Consider the following 22,342-nt stretch of genomic DNA (forward strand, 5'->3'; position numbering starts at 1 on the left):
ACTTGAACTGGAATCCACCACAATTTCTAACAAAACTAACTTTAAGTCCTTCTCCTGCAACCAGTTCCTCAATGCAATTGACATAAAATTTAATTTCCTTTTTAGTTGGGACTTCACTAAAAGCCAATCCCCTGGTTTAGGGTCATTGAAATTGTCATCATTATTATCTTCCTCTTCAACCCACTGATCTGACGAATGTTTAGTGGAATATCGTCCGTCTTCATCACTATCACTGGACTCCTGGTATCCTCTCTGTTTTCTTTTCTTGGTGGTTTTCTTGGCTTCTCTTTTTCTGGTCTCCTCAGTTGAGACAGGATGAGAGATTTCTTCCTTTGACAGAGATGTTCCGTCTTCAGTAGGCCTACTGATACTCGCAATATTTTTTCCCGATTCAACTCCAATTTTTACTTTCCTTTTCTTGGCAGCCGATGATTTTTCGTATCTCACGTTGATGACAGTTTCTCCCACCAGTGCCAGCGTGGACTGAGATTCTGGAGACTCTGTCATACCAGATTGTGGCAATTTTATAAGGACTCTTTCTGTCTCAAATGGACAAATTCCATAGGCCCAGAATCCTGACTTCAAGTTGGCAGCTGCATTAGGATTAATCGTCTCCACCGACTTACTAAGAAGAGGAGGGAAAATGTTCCATATTTCTTTTCTACTTGATAACACCTTTGAACTTATCTCTTCAATTGCTTTAGCAGATGGAAAGACATCACCTTTCAGTATGTCCTGGCTTAGTAACTCACAGAAGTGGAAGCCAGGCACGTTTTCTTTATAACTGTTTCTTGTTGTTTGTTCACTTGTTTTGTGGGTTTTACCACCCATTAGATAAATAAATATTACAGTCTGTTGCTACTAGCAGCATATGACGTCAGAGTATTAGCTTTGGGATACATGTCCAGTTCTTTCCATTTATTTTATTTCACTTCCATCGTCAAATCGAAATAAAATTGCCCAAATTATATTATATTCTGTTCTTCGCTTCATTAAGAAACACGATGCGAAGATTTTTCGCACCCATTTTACAACAATAAGATAGTTGTTAAGTCTAGTGAACTTTCCGAAAAGAAGTTGAAATCTCATAAGTGACAGCAAAATGACATCACTCATCAGACATTTGAGCCAAGAGATTATGGGACAGGGCAGACAGTTTCTTTCTCCCTCCATTGGATACATCACTGACTAGTTATTCAGATATCAGATGTACATAAGCAATTTTATTCTTCTTCCTCTGATAAATATCAAGTGAGATGTATGCCTGATAACAGATGTACATATTAGCCAAAATATCAATCAGACGCAATGAAGCTTGTAAATATAGAATATTTTATGTACATCAACAACTACGAGTACGATTGTCTTTCTTCTTTCGTAACTAAATTAATTCAAAATTAAATAACGCTTAAAGTTGATTTTAGTATTATAAAACTACTTTTCTACACTATTCATAAAAACTCAATATAACTGACTTTCTCTTCTAAAGTATGCTAGTTACGATTAATAAATAAAATTTTGTTATGCAACAGGAATTGCTAAGACTTGTCAGTTGTCATTCATATATTGTCAATAATATCTTTTATGCTCGACCATGCCGAAATGTAGTAATTATACACCTGGGAGCAGACCTTTAATGCATGTCTTTAAAGTACACCTACTCATTAAAGGTCAGGTCTTTCAGCCAATGACGACTCAGGTTACAACTGTTCAGCCAATGACAGGTCAGCTTTCTACAGTTATAAAACCGCAAGTATCGATTATTCTCGGATATGCAATCGAAAGAGAATTAGCGAAAAGTCACGGAGGCTGGAAATCCAATACTGTCGCAGAAGGTTATGTTCTGTTACTATAATAATTAGCGTTAATTGTAAATAATATTCAAATAAATTCAATTTGTCATCTCGTTTTTCAATGTCTAATTTAATTTCAATGTTATCTCTGTAGGTTCTTATGGCCTAGCAAGGTCAATGTGAACATCTGTTCCTCGGAAAAAATCAATACTTACGCGTCTGCGCACATCTCACAACATACGGCACATTGCTAAAAAATTAATAATATCAAGTTAGAAATATGGTCGAGCATAAAAAGTCGTATGAAACTCGCCTATAATGGTAATTAAGAAGCTCGTATGAAAAATTATGAAACTCGCTTGCGCTCGTTTCATAAATATCCATACTCGTTTCTTAATTACCTTCATTATAGGCTCGTTGCATAATGTACTATTATGCATTAGCCCTATTCCCCGCAATGACGTCTTGTCTGCATGTAGTTTAAGTTATCCACTATTTGCAAGCATAGAATTTGAATGGCTTGTCGGGAGTATGCGTGAGTGAATGTGCACTTAAACCTCCCGACTGAGTGAAACATTTCCCACAGACGTTGCATTTAAAGGGCTTCTCACCTGTATGCAAGCGTAAGTGTGTACTTAAGGCTCCCGCCTGAGACAAATATTTTCCGCACACATCGCATTTGAATGCCTTCTCATTTTTGTGGACAAACGCGTGCGTAGCCAACGACCCGGATTGCGAGAAGCATTTACCGCAGATATCGCATTTGAACGGCTTCTCGCCCGTGTGCACGCGGGAATGCGTTGTTAACGATGCAGACTGAGAGAAACACTTCCCACATACAACGCATTTGAATGGCTTCTCGCCTGTGTGCACGACCACATGTCTCTTCAGATGTCCCGGATCAGAAAAGCACCGTCCACAAACGTCGCATTTAAATGGTTTCTCGCCTGTATGTTGACGTGCATGAATTTTTAGTATTGAAGAATACGAGAAGCTCTTTTCGCAGACATTGCACTTGAATGGTTTTTCGCCCGTGTGCACGCGCGCATGCCTGTTAAAATGCCCCGAGATAGAAAAACTCTTTCCACAAATATCGCATTTAAATGGTTTGTTACCCTTATGTTGGCGAGCATGAATTCTTAGCTTGGAGTGTTGCGAAAAATACTTTTCACAGGCGTCGCATTTAAATAGTTTTTGCTCTTTATGTTGGCGCACATGTATATCAAGGTCTGAAGAACTAGAAAAACACTTTTCACAGGCGTCGCATTTTAATGGTGTCGCCATAACATCTTCCTCCATTGCGTCCAAACCACACGACTCTTCCTGCAAAGAGAAAAGGAAGTCCAACAGCTAGAGTGCAAATATTTGAAAAACTAGAACAATGAACGTCTATGCTAGAGATCAAAACTGAAAACCTTTCGAACCCGCGTAGACTATTAATACAATTAATCAGGACAGTTTCCTTCTCGAAGCAGATGTTCTACTGTTCTCATTCAGAGTTCATCTAAAAGCGGACAAATACACAGAGCAACATTTGGTATGTTATCTGGGTGTCTTCCTTATTCCAACGAGCTTTTCGATATCTGCAATTCATTTTGTATTTCAGATGTGTCTAGTAATGTCATAAAATAATGATATAAATTTCAATCAAAGACCCAATTATATGCAAATGTTTATTTGCTACATGAATATAAGGTGTATAAACGTTTTCGCCTTGTGGGGCATCATCAGATATATTAAAATTATGTGATCTGAACTTAGATTAAATTAGATTTATAAAAGCAAATACGAACAGTGTGTAATACATGGTGATAAAATTTCATGAGTTGTATGTATACTATTGGAGCAAGAAATAAGATAAAATGATGAATTTCAATGTAGTGTAAATTCAAATATGATTAAAATTGGAATTGTGTGTACATACAACTCATATTACATTATAATACATTTTATCAAATAATGTTATGCAAATTATGATCATGTTAAAATAAATGGATAAAATCTTGGGTTATAGTTATTCAATGTTTAGAAAATGACACGTCTTGGAGAACTGTGTATCATACCGAAGTTTGTAGTAATCGATGTTGTAGGTTGATTGTGATGTGCGTATAAGTAAAGTACTCGTAAGTAATCTTAACACCTTTTCACATCTCCAAAACCAAAACAGAATTCTATCCCATTTGATCACTAAATAATGCTCATAATTTGTATAAATAAATCATACTTTTATGTTTACAGTATATGAATGATAATTTATACGCACATCACAATCAACCTACAACATCGATTACTGCAAACTTCGGTATGATACACAGTTCTCCAAGACGTGTCATTTTCTACACATCGAATAACTATAACCCAAGATTTTATCCATTTATTTTAACATGATCATAATTTGCATAACATTATTTGATAAAATGTATTATAATGTAACATGAGTTATATGTACACACAATTCCAATTTTAATCATATTTGAATTTACACTACATTGAAATTCATCATTTTATCTTATTAGTACGGTATACATATAACTCATGAAATTTTATCACCATGTATTACACACTGTTCGTATTTGCTTTTATAAATCTAATTTAATCTAAGTTCAGATCACATAATTTTAATATATCTGATGATGCCCCACAAGGCGAAAACGTTTATACACCTTATATTCATGTAGCAAATAAACATTTGCAGATAGTTGTGTCTTTGATTGAAATTTATAACATTATTTTATGAGCTTTTTGATGCTGAGGAATTCACTTCAAAATGTACAAATGATCTAGCCATAATGCATGTGAGATTATCATACAATACTAGACAGTGCTGTATCCAATATCAATGTTCTACATCGCATTGGACTCCAACTCACATCACCTTTGGCTAATAGTGCAAGATACCAATGAAAGGCGTTTATGGCAACCAATGGAAAACAGAAATAAGACGGTTACAGTCCATCAACAAGTTGTCAAAGTGAGAGCAACTGCCTGTATGTTTCCCTGCAAGCTATCTGACTGCACAAAGTAGCACCAGTGGCTAACAGACGTATTTTCTTTCGCTATCACAAGTGACATGTCAGCACGTAATTTACAAGATTCATGCCGCATTCCATGTGACTCATTTACTTAGAATTCGGAGACTTGTGAATCAGCAGGGGTGTACACAGGCCTGGCGGGCCCTGGTGGTGTCAGAGTAGTACATTTCGAGGCTGGGCACTTCTATGATTTTCATATAATGGTCAAATTTTTAATTTTTAAAGTCATATTTTATTCATATTTAAACAATTTCATGACGAGGTCTATTCCCCAAACCTAACAAGCTGCATATCTAGATTCGAACCCTTGTACTTCCGTCTGACATTCCATGAATATTCTTGCGGAACTGATTATGATGATGACGATGACAACTATGACGATGATAACCAGTACTACCAAAATCTCAGAGCCAGGACACCTGTTTGGTTAGAAATACAACAGTGTGAATCAGGCCCCGAAAACTGTGCCAATGAACATCACATCCACTCTAGTGATAACCTACCCATAAGTATCCTGTATCAAATACCTACGACACACAAGAGACATGTTACAGATTGTAAAACAGTGGACCTAGACATTATTTATAAAAAGTGTTAATTTATACACCTGAAACAACACTTCATTAATGAAACAACATAACGAGAACTCAACCTTCAGGAAGAAAACTGCAAGATTAAAATGAAAGTTTGTTCCAGGACATTACACCTTCCCACATTCTCGAAGAACTTGGCCACTGCAAAGCAAAATAGGAAGAGATGAAAGTAATATGTAAGAAAAAACATTAAGATAATACCATAGTTGAGAGTTAGGTTATATTGAAATATAATGCTGTAAAGAAAATATTAATGGATCTACAATATGCTGCAACCCCTGTGAATACAGTGGTACAGAAACTGTATCTCTATCAAAAAGGATACCGTACAATATTAATATTACTGGATCTATCATATGGTGAAATCCCTGTGGATACAGTGGTACTGAAACTGTATCTCCATCAAAAAGAATACCGTACAATATTAATATTAATGGATCTATCATATGAAGAAAACCTGTGAATACAGTGGTACTGAAACTGTATCTCCATCAAAAAGGATACCATACAATATTAATATTAATGGATCTATCATATGCTGAAAACCTGTGAATACAGTGGTACTGAAACTGTATCTCCATCAAAAAGAATACCGTACAATATTAATATTAATGGATCTACCATATGCTGAAATCCCTTTGGATACAATGGTACAGAAACTATATCTCCATCTAAAAGAATACCGTATAAGATTAATATTAATGGATCTACCATATGCTGAAATCCCTGTGAATACAGTGGTACTGAAACTGTATCTCCATCAAAAAGAATACCGTACAATATTAATATTAATGGATCTATCATATGCTGAAATCCCTGTGGATACAGTGGTACTGAAACTGTATCGCCATCAAAAAGAATACCGTACAATATTAATATTGATGGATCTACCATATGCTGAAATCCCTTTGGATACAATGGTACAGAAACTATATCTCCATCTAAAAGAATACCGTATAAGATTAATATTAATGGATCTACCATATGCTGAAATCCCTGTGAATACAGTGGTACTGAAACTGTATCTCCATCAAAAAGAATACCGTATAATATTAATATTAATGGATCTATCATATGCTAAAATTCCTGTGAATACAGTGGTACTGAAACTGTATCTCCATCAAAAAGAATACCGTACAATATTATATTAATGGATCTACCATATGCTGAAATCCCTTTGGATACAATGGTACAGAAACTATATCTCCATCTAAAATAATACCGTATAAGATTAATATTAATGGATCTACCATATGCTGAAATCCATGTGAATACAGTGGTACAGAAACTGTATCTCCATCTAAGAGAATACCGTATAAGATGTTAATGTTGTTTTATTTAACGACACTCGCAAGTGCAGAGGTTATATCAGCGTCGGAGGATGTGCCGGAATTTTGTCCCACAGGAGTTCTTTTACATGCCAGTAAATATACTGACATGAGCCTGTCGCATTTAAGCACACTTAAATGCCATCGACCTGGCCCAGGATCGAGCCCACAACCTTGGGCATAGAAGGCCAGCACTATACCAACTCGCCAACCAGGTCGACACCGTATAAGATTAATATTAATGGATCTACCATATGCTGAAATCCCTTTGGATACAATGATACAGAAACTGTATCTCCATCTAAAAGAATACCGTATAAGATTAATATTAATGGATCTACCATATGGTGAAATCCATGTGAATACAGTGGTACAGAAACTGTATCTCCATCTAAAAGAATACCGTATAAGATTAATATTAATGGATCTACCATATGGTGAAATCCATGTGAATACAGTGGTACAGAAACTGTATCTCCATCTAAAAGAATACCGTATAAGATTAATATTAATGGATCTACCATATGGTGAAATCCCTGTGGATATAGTGATACAGAAACTATTGCTCCATCTAAAAGAATACCGTACAATATTAATATTAGAAAAAGAACAATGAGCGCAACTGTGGGCTTCACTCACCTGAGCTTCACACTTTATCATAACAAAATTAGTTGGCATTGCAGTCTGCTCAACTTTAATCTGTGATGTGTGATCATAGCTGTGGTCCACGTGTTCTGTTTTTATTTCAGGCATGTGGCGATCCAGTGAACACCCTTCCTGCAGAAGAGAGACATAATACTATAATAGCTTGTAAGAATGTGATTCCAAGTGTTATGTTTCACTCTGAAATACGTGAAATAGGTTTATCAAAACCATCGACAGTGAAACAATAGCAAGACAATGACAGCTATATGTTGGCGGAAATGAAGTATTTACTTGTAAATATGAAAAACATAACAGAATTATACGTCTGGAGTAGCACTGATATTGCAACGGCATAATATATAAGTTTAGTGTGTCTTTACATGTCTTGCCAGAATCAAAACACTTTATGATATTTATGAATTTATGAAAGACATATGTTGTTCTTGTTATTTAGTCAACTGTCCGAAGACAGATCTGAATCTCACAAGTTATACCGGAAGACATCATTTATGAGGCAACTAGACCAGGAGATAATGGGGTAGGTTGGCCAGTTCCCTTTTCCCTCCATTGCATACATCGTTGACTAGCTACATATTACACTAGTCAGACTTCAGATGCATACAGACAATTGTTTACATATGAACTAAACAAATGTTGTGCTTCTGACATTGATATTATTATTATTATTATTATTATTATTATTATTATTATTATTATTATTATTATTATTATTATTAAAGTTCAGAATGGGTGACAAATAATTTATATCGCATTATGGCCAAATACAATAAGTTACTACAGAGTGCATATAATTTTATAACTATTTTCTGTCCTCAAAACGCACGACTCGAAAATGCGATGGATCTTAATTCCACAACTCAGGTTCCAATAAATATAATTCTCATAAGTTTGATAGCACCACATCTGTTCTGAATTCTAAACAATTACACATTTTACGTCGCTTATGGTGCAAATGCTCGTATCTCACAAAGTCATAATTTTCAGGAGAATGAAAAAACTGTTGTTTGTCGCCATTAGTTGCTGTATTACTGGCATTCAGCTGTTTACTTTTCCGTAATTAATATTAAAATGTGGTTTACTATAGTCCCGTCGTTCTAATTTCCGGCAGCCAATCGCGTTGCTACATTTAAACGTGTGCGTCTTGTGATTCGCTGATTCATTTCTTAAGGCTCGATAAATACTTAATATAATCGCCCGCCATTTTAGCTCTTTTTTTGGCGTTCGCAGAAAGCACACGATGACGTTATTTGCCGCTCAATTATTTGCTGAATTACATTGCGTTTGATTTATTATAATAGGAGCTACGACATGATAATGTTTAACGGTGTGGCAAATAGATTCCTCGTATGGTAGCTCGGCAACATAAGAACAAAAATGGCGAACGATACTACCTACCTAGACTTTATAGAGCCTTCACTTTCTAAGACGTAAGCAAAGAGGAGCAGTCATGCCGGGAATAACAGAGTCGGAACTATAGACTTTGCAGGAAGATGACCATCACATAGACGAAATCAACGGCACCCAAAACTCTATTACGAAAAGCTTGATGGTTATGAGTATCTGCACCCTAGCTCATCTTTTTCCATAGCCCCACATTTTTTCCTGGCTTCATAATTATAGCCCATTGCTCCTTTGGCGGAAAGGTGTACTCTGATGGAGGCTTCAGCACCTATAAGGAATTTAGTTATTATTAGATTAGATTAGATTAGATTTATTTATTTAACCTGGTAGAGATAAGGCCGTCAGGCCTTCTCTGCCCCTCTATTATTATTTGCCAACCAGGACACAAGGATAAGTGGTAAGCTGATTGCTTCAAATGCCACCTAGTATACAACTTCGGTACTATTAGGAAGCGAGAGAGGAGAAATTTTGTCACAGGCTCTAATTTAGACTTAGAGGTCATTAACATGCTGCAAAACTCCGAAATGGGACACACGGCATAAAGTCCCTCCTGAAGGACTTGTGCTCCGCATTTTGCTATCCTGAAAAATCAATTGACCCCAGCCGGGTCTGAACCCACAACACTTGGATCTAGAGAATAGCGATCATGGATTAGTGATTTCTACATTATAAACATTCACAATATATTATTCAACTGAAAACGCCACTGCACAAAAGATTAATATACTTATTATGTTCTGAAATGAAAGAAAACCTCTATCCCTGCACCAAATAAAATTTTTAATCGAATCAATTGTATACGCGACAGCTTCTTCAATTTCTACAAAATTCAAAGAAACACAATAAAAATTTCAGCCCACCTGTTATATACGATTAACAAATTAATTATGTAACTTGTCACAGAACAGTTATGTGTAGTTCATTCTCGAAAATTACCTTGCTCTTAAAATATATGTTTCCTCCATTTCGCTGGTTTTAATGTTAACAAAGCCTATGTAATAATTTCGAATGATTACCTAATGTAAAGAAGTTTCACCACATTACTCACATGGTATTACATATTGTCGTCATCTTCACATCAACTACAAACACAGATCAATAAATAATCTCCTGTCTTTTCATGTGGATCAATATAATTTGCATGAAAATCATTGCTGTTAATTAAGGAAAATCAAAGTTGGAAGAGTTTTTGAAGATTTCATATATAATGTCAAGTAAAAGACACTTACATCTTAGAAACTGCAGTTCAGTTCAATGCGATAATTACCAGTCTTCAAAAGAAACCATTGTATAAGTATAATACATTATGGCTGACATGAGAAACAGCGCTGACCTTTTCCTTATCTTGCTATAGATTACTAAGCTAGAACTAAATCAGCCTCGATAATTGTGCATGACGCTATGTACTGAAATGTATACAGTCTATTCAGGGCTGGGCAGTATTTGAAATACATTTGTATTTTGTAATTTGCAAGGATTTTAGAAAGTATTTTGTATTTAAATACATAAAATTGATATATTTTGTATTTCAAATACTCAAAATACTTTCTTCTTCTTCTTGTCTTTCAAATTTTGGATTTGTATTTGAAGAATGAACTTCTGTCTTATTTGCCTGCCCATTTCAGATGTGCAGCCCATACACTTAGTTTTTTTGCCACAACTGATTTCCTTAATGCCATGAAGAAATCTCCAGCAGCATCAAGGATCCATCACCCAACACTTGCTAAGTGTTCAGCATTATGGAATGCGTCTAGGAGACCCAAATCCTCAGAAATTATATCAGATGTCTTGAAATATTCATTAAAGTTTCCTTGCCCAACTCGATGGAATTCTCTTCATGACTCAATCTCTCAAATATTGCAATTCAAACGTGATACAAACAGTATATGTGAAACACTGGGATAACCAACTGCTGTAGCCCTTGATTTAATGCAAAATGAGAAGACGTGCTATTACAGCCAACTTTTGTCCACATTAATTTCCCTTAAAAACAGATTACATATTATGTTATCTAGTAATCTACGCCATCTATTCCAAGTAACTCCAATCCTAATTAGTTCGCTTTCATCAAGATTTAAAGCGAAGTTTGATCTGACCCTAGAAGCAAATTGAGCTATTTTGGCAGCTTGCTTCCACCCATCATTTAAGATGAGATGGCTACCTGACACTGCCTCACCAAATGATAAGAAGAGGATACAGAATATGTGTGTGAAATCAGCTGAGCAGTTGTCTGCTACACCTTTGGTCAGTTCAGATGATGAAAACGATGAAAACAATTTTTATGTTTTCAACTCAAGTACAACAGACTATGAAAAGCAAACAGAAAAGAATTTGGCTACTGTGGAGTATGAGCTCATACAATTCTTCAACGGCAGAGGGACAACCCTGTGCACTCTAGAGAATTATCCAACAGTAAAACAAGCTTTTATAAAGTATAATACAAGTTTGTGTTCCTCTGCGCCTGTAGAAAGACTGTTTTATTTTGCAGGACTTATTGATTCACCAGCAAGGGGATCCTTATGTGATGAACTTTTTGAGGAACTTGTTGTTTTGAAAGGGAGCAGTAATTATTCATATGTAGCATAATTTCATTGCTGACTGGGAAAAGGAAGAATGTTCAGTTACAGTGTTTATATAAAACTTAGAGATAATATAATTTTAATGTTAATATAATATTTTAGATTTTCGGTAATATTCTTATTTCTTTATATATTGTATCGGGTATTTGAAATACAAATGTATTTAGAGTATTTGAAATACAAATGTATTTTGGTTAATTTTTTAAAAGTATTTTGTATTTGTATTTCAAATATCTGGATGTCAGTATTTTGCCCAGCCCTGAGTCTATTAGCAAACTATACGAACAGTTACAGTGTTCATGTCCTGAAACTTAACATTTCCAACGTTTCGTCAGATTTTTAAATCTTCCATCTCCCTCCTTCTATATCACCCAAATGCTTCTTGTAAGTTGTGCATACTGGACATGACAGGTTTGAAGTACGTTAGCCTGCTGCTAGGGGCAGCATGCGTGCAGTGACAGTGGTTATAAGGAAGAAATCAGAGGAAGGTAACTGGAAAGGACACGTCAAGACGGTAGAAACAGTATTTTTAGTGACAGTTAAATCAAATTTTGGTGAAAATTCGATATCCTCACACACTACAGACAGGGGAAAAGAAAAGAACTTAAATCCTTGAAAATGATCTCAAAATTGCAACACACCACACTAAGATACAGGATGTAGTCACTGCAAAACCTATAAACCCATTGAACCTACCCGGAGTACCTTCATTTCTACTATGGGCCAACTACCGCCCAACTGATGAATTTGTCCGATATTTTCACACACAATGACGACTTAATCCAGTGGTATTACCATGATAATGTAACACATGGAAAAGTGGAAGTATTTCGCTGTCTTCCTTCTTTGCTATGGTCGATGGTAAGCCTAAATATATTTACCTATCTATCAATAAGCGTACAAGCAAGGCATTCCAAAAGCTTGAACAAACGAAACCTAACCTGTCAATGATTCTCAACCTCACAGTTGGCACATTTATCTTTTCAGATTTTGGTAGCAACACTGTGATATGCACCCAAGAGTCCTCTACCGGATAAAGTCAGAACAGACAATTTTCTGTGATATGTTTCTTCAGTGGAATTATGGAAGTTTAGTATATATAGAGTGAACTCTGGGATCCTTACAGATTAGAACACATTAAGACACTGGAAAAGATTAAAAAAACGGGCTCTCAAGTATTGTCGGAAAAATTCACCATTAAAATGGGACACACTCAAGGACAGGAGAACGCGAATTCGATTATGCGCACTGTTCAAAACATACAGAGGTGAGCCTGCCTGGAGAGAAATAAAAAATAGGTTGCAGCCGCCAAATTATTCTTCAAGGAACGACCACTCATATAAATTGAGGGAAAGAAGACAGAGGACGGACACTGGAAAGTTTTCTTTTCTCAATCATACTATCAGGGACTGGAATGCTTTACCTGCAGATTTACTAAAGGCTTTACAAACAACCAAAAACGTATTTAAAAATAGGCTTAAGGACTTTACTAATAGACGGTAATTATACACAGTATTTAAAGGGTGTAAATGATATTTTGTTATTGAAGTGTTGTATCAGTGAAGAATTATGTTGTCAGTGAAGTGTGTTGTGTAAGTGAAACGTGTTCCTGTCAGTGAAGCTTTATAGTTTATAGTGGCAGTGCAAAGTATTTGAACAGTGAAATGTTTTTGAAGTGTTAGTGAAATCAGGATAGAATCAGTGAAATGTGTCATAGTTCCAGTGCAGTGAGTGAGTTGACAGCGAAATGAGTGTAATGTTGAAAGGTACTTGTGCAGATATGAACATATCATACTCGTGGGTTTAGTTTGAACTTAGGTTTAAGATACAAATTAGATTTATTTTAAATGTTATTTTAAGTGATCGTGCTTCATTTAATTTAGGATATTCCCTGTTATTATTATTATTATTATTATTATTATTATTATTATTATTATTATCATTATTATTACCACCTTTACTTTTTAACTTCGCTCTAGAATATGCCATTAGGAAAGTTCAGGATAACAGGCAAGGTTTGGAATTGAACGGGTTACATCAGCTTCTTGTTTATGCAGATGACGTGAATATGTTAGGAGAAAATACACAAACGGTTAGGGAAAACACGGAAATTTTACTTGAAGCAAGTAAAGCAATCGGTTTGGAAATAAATCCCGAAAAGACAAAATATATGATTATGTCTCGTGGCCAGAATACTGTACGAAATGGAAATATAAAAATTGGAGATTTATCCTTCGAAGAGGTGGAAAAATTCAAATATCTTGCAGCAATAGTAACAAATATAAATGACACTCGGGAGGAAATTAAACGCAGAATAAATATGGGAAATGCATGTTATTATTCGGTTGAGAAGCTCTTATCATCCAGTCTGCTGTCCAAAAATCTGAAAGTTAGAATTTATAAAACAGTTATATTACCGGTTCTTCTATATGGTTGTGAAACTTGGAATCTCACTCTGAGAGAGGAACATAGGTTAAGGGTGTTTGAGAATAAGGTGCTTAGGAAAATATTTGGGGCTAAGCGTGATGAAGTTACAGGAGAATGGAGAAAGTTACACAACACAGAACTGCATGCATTGTATTCTTCATCTGACATAATTAGGAACTTAAAATCCAGACGTTTGAGATGGGCAGGGCATGTAGCACGTATGGGCGAATCCAGAAATGCATATAGAGTGTTAGTTGGGAGACCGGAGGGAAAAAGACCTTTGGGGAGGCCGAGACGTAGATGGGAGGATAATATTAAAATGGATTTGAGGGAGGTGGGATATGATGATAGAGACTGGATTAATCTTGCATAGGATAGGGACTGATGGCGGGCTTATGTGAGGGCGGCAATGAACCTTCGGGTTCCTTAAAAGCCATTTGTAAGTAAGTAAGTATTATTATTATTATTAATTATTGTTAGTATTAATTATTTGTATTATCATTAATTGTATTTTAATTAATAAGTTTACTATTGTCGTTATTGAATGTAATTAGTTACCACTGCCACCGGGTATATACCCATTGCAGTGTGAATAAATAGATACATACATAGTGAAACTCTGCGGACCACCACATCCCGTTCACCCAATCCGAAGTGTCTGTTTTTATACCAATGACATTGCTATACATATAGTATTAAAGTCTGCTTGGGATAGACCACATTCAATATCAGTAATAATGTTAACTTTATCCTTCACCTTTACGCTTCGACATCCTGATGTTCACAGTTCAAAACTTGAATCAATCTGACCATGTAGGCAGCAGGCACTGACTGACTTCACACTAATTAGGGAGGTATGCTACTGTGCACTCGGCCTTGGAATTCCCCCAGATTCACTTTCACAAAGATGCTGCAGGGAGGGTTAAGAATCATTATATTGTATTCCTTCTTGTACTTAACACTCTGGCCATCACTCTAAGGATTTTTACAAAAGAAAACAGTTTCCCTTCCTATTCTTCTAATAACCTCTCTTAAAGGATTCAGGAATAATCCTTCCTTTATCCCACTCAGCATACATTATTCTCTGTAACATGTTTCAAGTTCTAAAGGAAGCTGAGAAAATAATTTCTGTGTCTATGAATGCATTTAAGCATTGGCGGGTTTGAAATCTCTTGTAATCATATTCTTGGACATTTACACGAGAATGAATTTTCGTAATTTACCATTTTGCTCATTTTAAAAACATTTTATTGGATATTCCAGTTTTCAGTTCAATATAACCAGAAATATTAATGTAACTTTTAATGTATGTGGGTCAGGTCCACTTGACGTTATAAAGGTTAATATTTTTTACATCTACGGATAGTGGAGTACTCAGGGCAATAGAGTAGGTCCTCATGATAGAAGCTATCTTCAGTTCCGAAAAGTCTAATTCTGCATAGGGAAAAATAAATGAAACATGGACAATAATACAAGACTATAATAGGTCTATCTTACAGCACAGTTCAACCCTACCTGATATGTCCTTGGAAACTTAAACCAAAACAAAATTATTACAGAATGAGCTACAAGGTAAAGAAGATGAGGTCCACACCTGTGGAGTAACGGTTAGAACAGAGAATAGGGATTATAAAGAATGGACACTTCGCGTCGGTACCTTTGATGTAGCCGGACTGATTTCAATGACCTTCAAGCCAGCTAAAGCGTGAGATTCTGCTTTCTCCCTAGAGTTGGCGCTGACATCACACCAGCTAGCAGTCGACACAGCGGAAATATAACACATATAATTAATACATCTAGGTACATTATGTACTCAAATAAAATAAATTGGATCCATAAAATAATAAATCCGTCATTTACTGTAATGTCTAGACTCTAGAGTTCCTTTATAATGAGAGTTGAGACGTTGACCCCAACAACAATTAAAATATGTAATGATTTGATATCGCTCAAAATGGAAAACAAAACTCTTACGAGAAGTAAAACCATATAGGCCTACTTATATTATATTATTATACAAATATTAAACGAATTCGATACTTAATTTTATAATGTATTATATTATTTTATAATATAATGCATTATATCTGAAATATAAAATATTATTATTACAACTAGTTTGTCACTGAGAAATAAGGAAAAGCTGTTAACTTGAATTTATTTGAAGCAAAGCGTTACTGGATTATGCAATAAGGTAGGCGATGTTTGGATCCTGTGCCTCAACTCTATTCTCAATTATTATCTTTGCGTATGCTCGATTACACTACCTCTAGTGCTTGAAAGTGCAACTAGCCGCTGGCACACAGAGAAACAAAACACAGGAAAATTCGCTCAGTGTCCATTCTTTATAATCCCTATTCGCTGGTTAGAACGTCTAGCCGCGAACCAGGTGGCCCGGGTTCGATTCCCGGTTGGGGCAAGTTACCTGGTTGAGGTTTTTTCTGGGGTTTTCCCTCAACCCAATATGAGCAAATGCTGGGTAACTTTCGGTGTTGGACCCCGGACTCATTTCACCGGCATTATCACCTTCATCTCATTCAGACGCTAAATAACCTTAGATGTTGATAAAGCGTCGTAAAATAACCTAATAAAAAAAAAAAGAAGATGAGTAATTTACAATTCATGTTTTTATTTTCAGATAAGACAGTTATTAAATGCAATAAATGTTAAAATGTTAAATCTTATGACTATTAACATTCGTTGATATATGATGCCGTTTATACATTATGTATATGTAACAAGTGTTAACAAATGTTAATATTACATTGATGTCATAAGAGTGAACATTTTAACATTATTTATTATATTTAAAGAGTATGAGCATACCATAGTCTAGTTTTCTTTAGTTTAAATTAATGTTCTTAAGATGAAGTGGAAAATGTACAAGTCATATTACTAGTATGCTTTTTCATATATGTCCCATTAAGAAAATATAGAGTAAAAGTTTCTATTTACTTCTGTTAAAGGTTTCTTGTCTTCTATATCCCTGTTGAAACTCGTTTGGACGGCCAATGGATCGACCTCCAGTTCCATCTTGATCGTATCCATCACAACTGAAAGAGACGATTACGAAATTAATATCAATATGCAGAACGTGAGCTGCTGGAAAGTTGTACACGACATTGCAATTATTACAGCCTATAACATAATATTGAACTCACATTTGGAATATTAATAGTAATCAATAAGAATTCTCAAAAAAGATTACCGGTACGCTGTTATCCCTCAGGTAATTTAGGCTTAATCTTATAATCTACAAAAATAGATCAAATATTCATAAATAAATGTGTATATATAGAGTGGGCCAGTCAAACGGAAAGATTTCAAGGCGCAGAAAAAAAACGAAAAGTTAGTATTGTATCAATTTAATGAGTAGAAATAACAAGTACATGAATAACCATTAAGTATGCAACAAGAAAAAAAATTATTTGTTAAAAATTACGTCAGCCAGGTGACCTCCATTGAAACGCACACATTCTTCGAGTCTGGCCACGAACTGTTGCACAACCCCTTCCAGCATATTGACAGGTAAGCAGCGACCTCTTCTCGTGTACGTTGTTTTATGGCTGCAATTGTTCTGGGGCATTGCTCCCAAACACCGTTTTGAAGTGTCCCCATAGAAAGAAATCACATAGCATTCAATCAGGTGACCTAGGCGGCCAAGCGATATCCCCTTTCCGAAAAATGACGCGGCCCGGGAACAAAGCATTCACAGCATCCATCGAAATTCTTGCGGTGTGGCTTGCTGCTCCATCTTCTTGAAACAGTGTGTTTTCATCCACTAGAAAATGGGCGAGTTGTGGTGTAAAAATTCTGTATCATTGCAACATATCACACTGAGTTAATAGTCACTGCATTTCCGACCTCACTCTCAAAAAAGAATGGGCCTATTATTCCAGTTGAAGAAACCCCACACCACACCGTTACCTTTTGGGCATGAAGAGGTTTCCCAAGACCATTCTAATCAATTAATTGCAGTTCGCAGTAACGATGAGCACCAATTAACAAAACATGGTAAACACAAACAACTTGGTTACTAGGGAACATGGAGACAGTGACGTCACCACCTAAGGAGTCATAAATTGTAAAGTAAGTAGGTAGAGAAGAGACGGTTATATTCATTCTCACCCTCTCCATAAGAGCAGTATACTCCCATCAGATCTTTCTATTTCACTGGCCCACCTTGTATAAAAAAGAGATAATTAATTATTCCCATCAAACTAACAAAATATATTAAATACTAAATAAATATCGAAACAAATATATACAGGATATTTAAAAGATACGGGGCATAATTTCAGGTATGTATTTCCCACATCAAAATAGTTCATTACAACATGTGTCCGGAAATGCTTCATTTCCGACGTTGTCATTACAGAAGATGTTCAAAATGTCCACCTCCTGCTTCAATACAGACCTCACGTCGATGTCTCATTGACCTGCGAACACGATCCCAAACTCCAGGAGTATTGCGTATGTCCTCAGAACATGCCACAATTCGATTCCGAAGGGATTCCAAATCAGGCACCGGAGACGAATAAACCAATGATTTTAAATGGCCCCACAAGTAGAAATCGAGAGGGTTCAGATGAGTTGAGCGTGGAGGCCAAGCAATTGGGCCACCTCTACCTATCCATCGATCAGGAAACCTTCGATCCAAGTACCGGCGAGCCGTACGACTGAAGTGTGCAGGAGCGCCATCATGCAAGAAGTGAATGTGTTGACGATTGATCAGTGGAGTGTCTTCAAATCTTGTTTCTTGGTGAGGCAATCAAACTGTTACTCCACAGTGGTGGACTTGAACTTCTTTTATCTTTCAGAAATAAAAACAGAATGAAAATGGAAACAGGTCTTCACTTCCTTTCTCCATAAGTGGCATCTAGTTTGTGAATCGATGGTAGGGACAATGTGTGCAGAAAATTGGTGGAAACATGAAACATGATGAACAGTTGTAAACATTTTGTAATATGTTTTACTCCAACTGCTTTGCAACCGAAGTCCATTCATGAACAAGGGAATGATAACATAGGCTGACTTACTCTCATATTGATATCATAGCAAAAATACACGACCGTTGCTGAAGAACAAATGAAGGCTGGACATAAAAAAGCTGTTAAGTGTCCAAGGAAAAAAGAAACAGGAAGACAGAGCTCTTTTTTTTTTTGCGAAGCTGATAACACAATATCACACATTTTGCACATGCACGAGAAAAACTGGATTCGGTGAATCTTTCTTATGTCCCAGCCACTAATAAATAAATAAAAAACACTTCGAAAATGCCTTGGATGTAAAGTATTGAGTAGTAGAAATTGATGTGATCACTGGGAGAGCTGTAAGCCCACCCTAAATCCGTACCTTACTTATATAGGAAAATCGTCGCGCGTGAACGATGAACACGGTCATATTTCTTTAATGTAACAGTGGGTTTCAGAGTTGCCAACATAGGAATAATATACACACCTAATCAAACGTAACCTAACCTTTCTCGTAATACTACACACCTAATCAAACCTAACTTAACCTGTCACATAAAACACACCTAATCAAACCTAACCTAACCTGTCACATAATACTACACATCTGTAGTAACATTCCTCACATTTAGTATCATTTCGTTTTCATGTACTGCCGGCTCTGCCAATCATGTCGGTTTCCATCTAGTGGAAGGGGAACGTACTAATACTACTAATTTGAAGAAGAAGCAATGGGGACTTTCATAATAATTACATTTTACATGTTCGTGATATACTAAATGTGTTATTGTAGTAATAATTCTGTATATATGGTACAATAAGATTTTAAATGTGTTGTGGTTGTGATAAAAGTATTGAAAATTGGTTTATAGCGTCACATTGGCATGGACAAAAGTGTACAATATTCGTTCAGTGGTTGGTAGATGCTCTAGATTGACCCTGGATTCTAAATTAAATTACGATGGGACTCAATCCCTTTTATTAGGGGTTGAGCAGGGTTTATAGACTTTATTTTGGGAAAACTAATTTTAAAAAATATTGACACTTACAGCCTCTTATATAGCCACTCTTCAAATAAGCCTCCCTATGTTTGAAATGTTAAAATGTTACGTTTTATTTAACGACGCTCGCAACTGCAGAGGTTATATCAGCGTCGCCGGATGTGCCGGAATTTTGTCCCGCAGGAGTTCTTTTACATGCCAGTAAATCTACTGACATGAGCCTGTCGCATTTAAGCATACTTAAATGCTATCGACCTGGCCCGGGATCGAACCCGCAACCTTGGGCGTAGAAGGCCAGCGCTATACCAACTCGCTAACCAGGTCGACTCCTATGTTTGAACGTCGAATAATAACACACATTATTTTATGATAACATACTGTACCGGTAACTAGCTTTCTGGAAACTTACCTGTGTATAAGTCGCAACCACTCTCGTATCTGTGAGGAAATTATGATTAAGATACCATATAAACTATTGTTATTAATAAACTATTGTTATTGCTAACACTAGGAGCAATCATGTAGGGACTCTACAATTGGTAATTGACTTCTTCTTACATCTCGAAATTAAAATAGGACGCAAATTAAAAGCAATTGTTCAGAGGACCTGAATTAATGTACATCAAAAGATATCAAGCCTGCCGTGAGTGCGTGACACTTGTCAAAGTGGGACCAGCGAATAGGGATTATAAAGAATGGACACTTCGCGTCGGTACCTTTGATGTAGCCGGACTGATTTCAATGACCTTCAAGCCAGCTAGAGCGTCAAAATCTGCTTTCTCCCTAGAGTTGGCGCTGACATCACACCAGCTAGCAGTCGACACAGCGGAAATATAACACATACAATTAATACATCTAGGTACATTATGTACTCAAAATAAATTGGATCCATAAAATAATAAATCCTTCATTAACTGCAATGTCTGGACTCTAGAGTTCCTTTATAATCAGAGTTGAGACGTTGACCCCAACAACAATTAAAATATGTAATGATTTGATAGCGCTGACAATGGAAAAACAAAACTCTTACGAGAAGTAAAACCATATACCTATATTATATTATTATACAAATATTAAACCAATTCGATACTTAATTTTATAATGTATTATATTATTTTATAATATAATGTATTATATCTTAAATATAAAATATTATTATTACAACTAGTTTGTCACTGAGAAATAAGGAAAAGCTGTTAACTTGAATTTATTTGAAGCAAACCGTTACTGGATTATGCAATAAGGTAGGCGATGTTTAGGTCCTGTGCCTCAACTCTATTGTCAATTATTATCTTAGCGTATGCTCGATTACACTACCTCTAGCGCTTGAAAGTGGAACTAGCCGCTGGTGCACAGAGAAACAAAACACAGGAAAATTCGCTCAGTGTCCATTCTTTATAATCCCTATTCGCTGGTGGGACCAGTACCTTTCCTGGAAACATGTCCGTTGTTATAAAACCACAGCTTTAATACTCCATGCGCTTTTACTCCATAGCCGGAGTATGTAAATGCGACACATTTCATTATTACACAGTACATTTTATTACACAACTGTCAGGCCTACTCGACACATTAAATTCACAAATATAAGGTCCTAATCACGGGGCGAACCGTTACTCGAACGGCTGGAGCAGCGGTCATCAGCACAGTACACCCTCGGACTAGCGTCGCTTACCCGCCGATAAGAGACTGCACTATGGTGCATCGTGACTTCTGGCGGGTATGCTCTGTCTCCCTCTTCCTGTTGCATGACGGGGCATATTACGATACATTGCTTACCCGTTACCCATTTCAGCGAGTGCTCACCACCACTGGGCTAGAGCGTTGGCTTTCCACGCTGGGAACCCAGATTCGAATTCCGACGGGTGGAAAAGACGGTGTTTAGTTGTAAGTTTGCACGAGGTAAGCCTACTCCCGTTTCCCCTACCAATATTCCGTCATTTCTCCATAAAGTTTCATCAAATTCTTAGTACATATTTACAACTTATCTCTCAAGACTGGGATTTTTCCTGATAGATGAAAAATAGCCAAAGTATGTCCAATTCATAAGAGTGGAGACAAGGAACTGGTTAATAATTATAGGCCAATATCGATATTGTCCATCTTTTCAAAAGTTTTCGAATCTATTATATATAAAAACATTTATTCCTCAGTCAAAAACATTATTGACGACAAACAACATGGTTTCGTTACTGATAGATCAACTTTATGCAGTTTAGTATGGTTTTGTGATTATGTCACTGAAAATATGGACATGGGTAATCCAGTTAATGTAATCTACACAGACTTCAAAAAAGCATTTGCTACTGTTGATCAGTGTATATTGCTAAAGAAGTTTGCCAAATACAGGATCAGTAATTCTCTTATAAATCTATTTAGAAGGTACCTATTAAACCGCAAACAGTTTGTTGTCTTCAACAAATGTCTATCTGAAGAATTTACAGTGACATCGGGGGTCCCTCAAGGATCAAATCTGGGTTCACTTTTACTTTTGTTATTTATAAATGACCTACCGAACTATATATCAAACTCACTATGTTTAATGTATG

General features: G+C 36.1%; 1 protein-coding gene across 1 annotated transcript in view; it reads right to left on the bottom strand.

The window, feature by feature from the left end:
• Positions 1-232: 232 nt before the first annotated feature.
• The window catches only part of LOC138693088 (zinc finger protein OZF-like), a 55,387-nt gene continuing 33,277 nt past the window's right edge, over positions 233-22,342 (bottom strand). Inside the window, exons 4-6 of the mRNA XM_069816694.1 lie at positions 16,775-16,872; positions 7,386-7,523; positions 233-3,116 (exon numbers count right to left, since the gene is read on the bottom strand). Of these exons, the coding sequence (XP_069672795.1) occupies positions 7,492-7,523; positions 16,775-16,872 (130 nt within the window). The 3' untranslated portion in view covers positions 233-3,116; positions 7,386-7,491. The remainder of the gene's footprint in view (positions 3,117-7,385; positions 7,524-16,774; positions 16,873-22,342) is intronic.

The sequence above is a fragment of the Periplaneta americana genome, chromosome 17, assembly GCF_040183065.1.
Source record: "Periplaneta americana isolate PAMFEO1 chromosome 17, P.americana_PAMFEO1_priV1, whole genome shotgun sequence".
Classification (NCBI taxonomy): Eukaryota; Metazoa; Arthropoda; class Insecta; order Blattodea; family Blattidae; genus Periplaneta; species Periplaneta americana.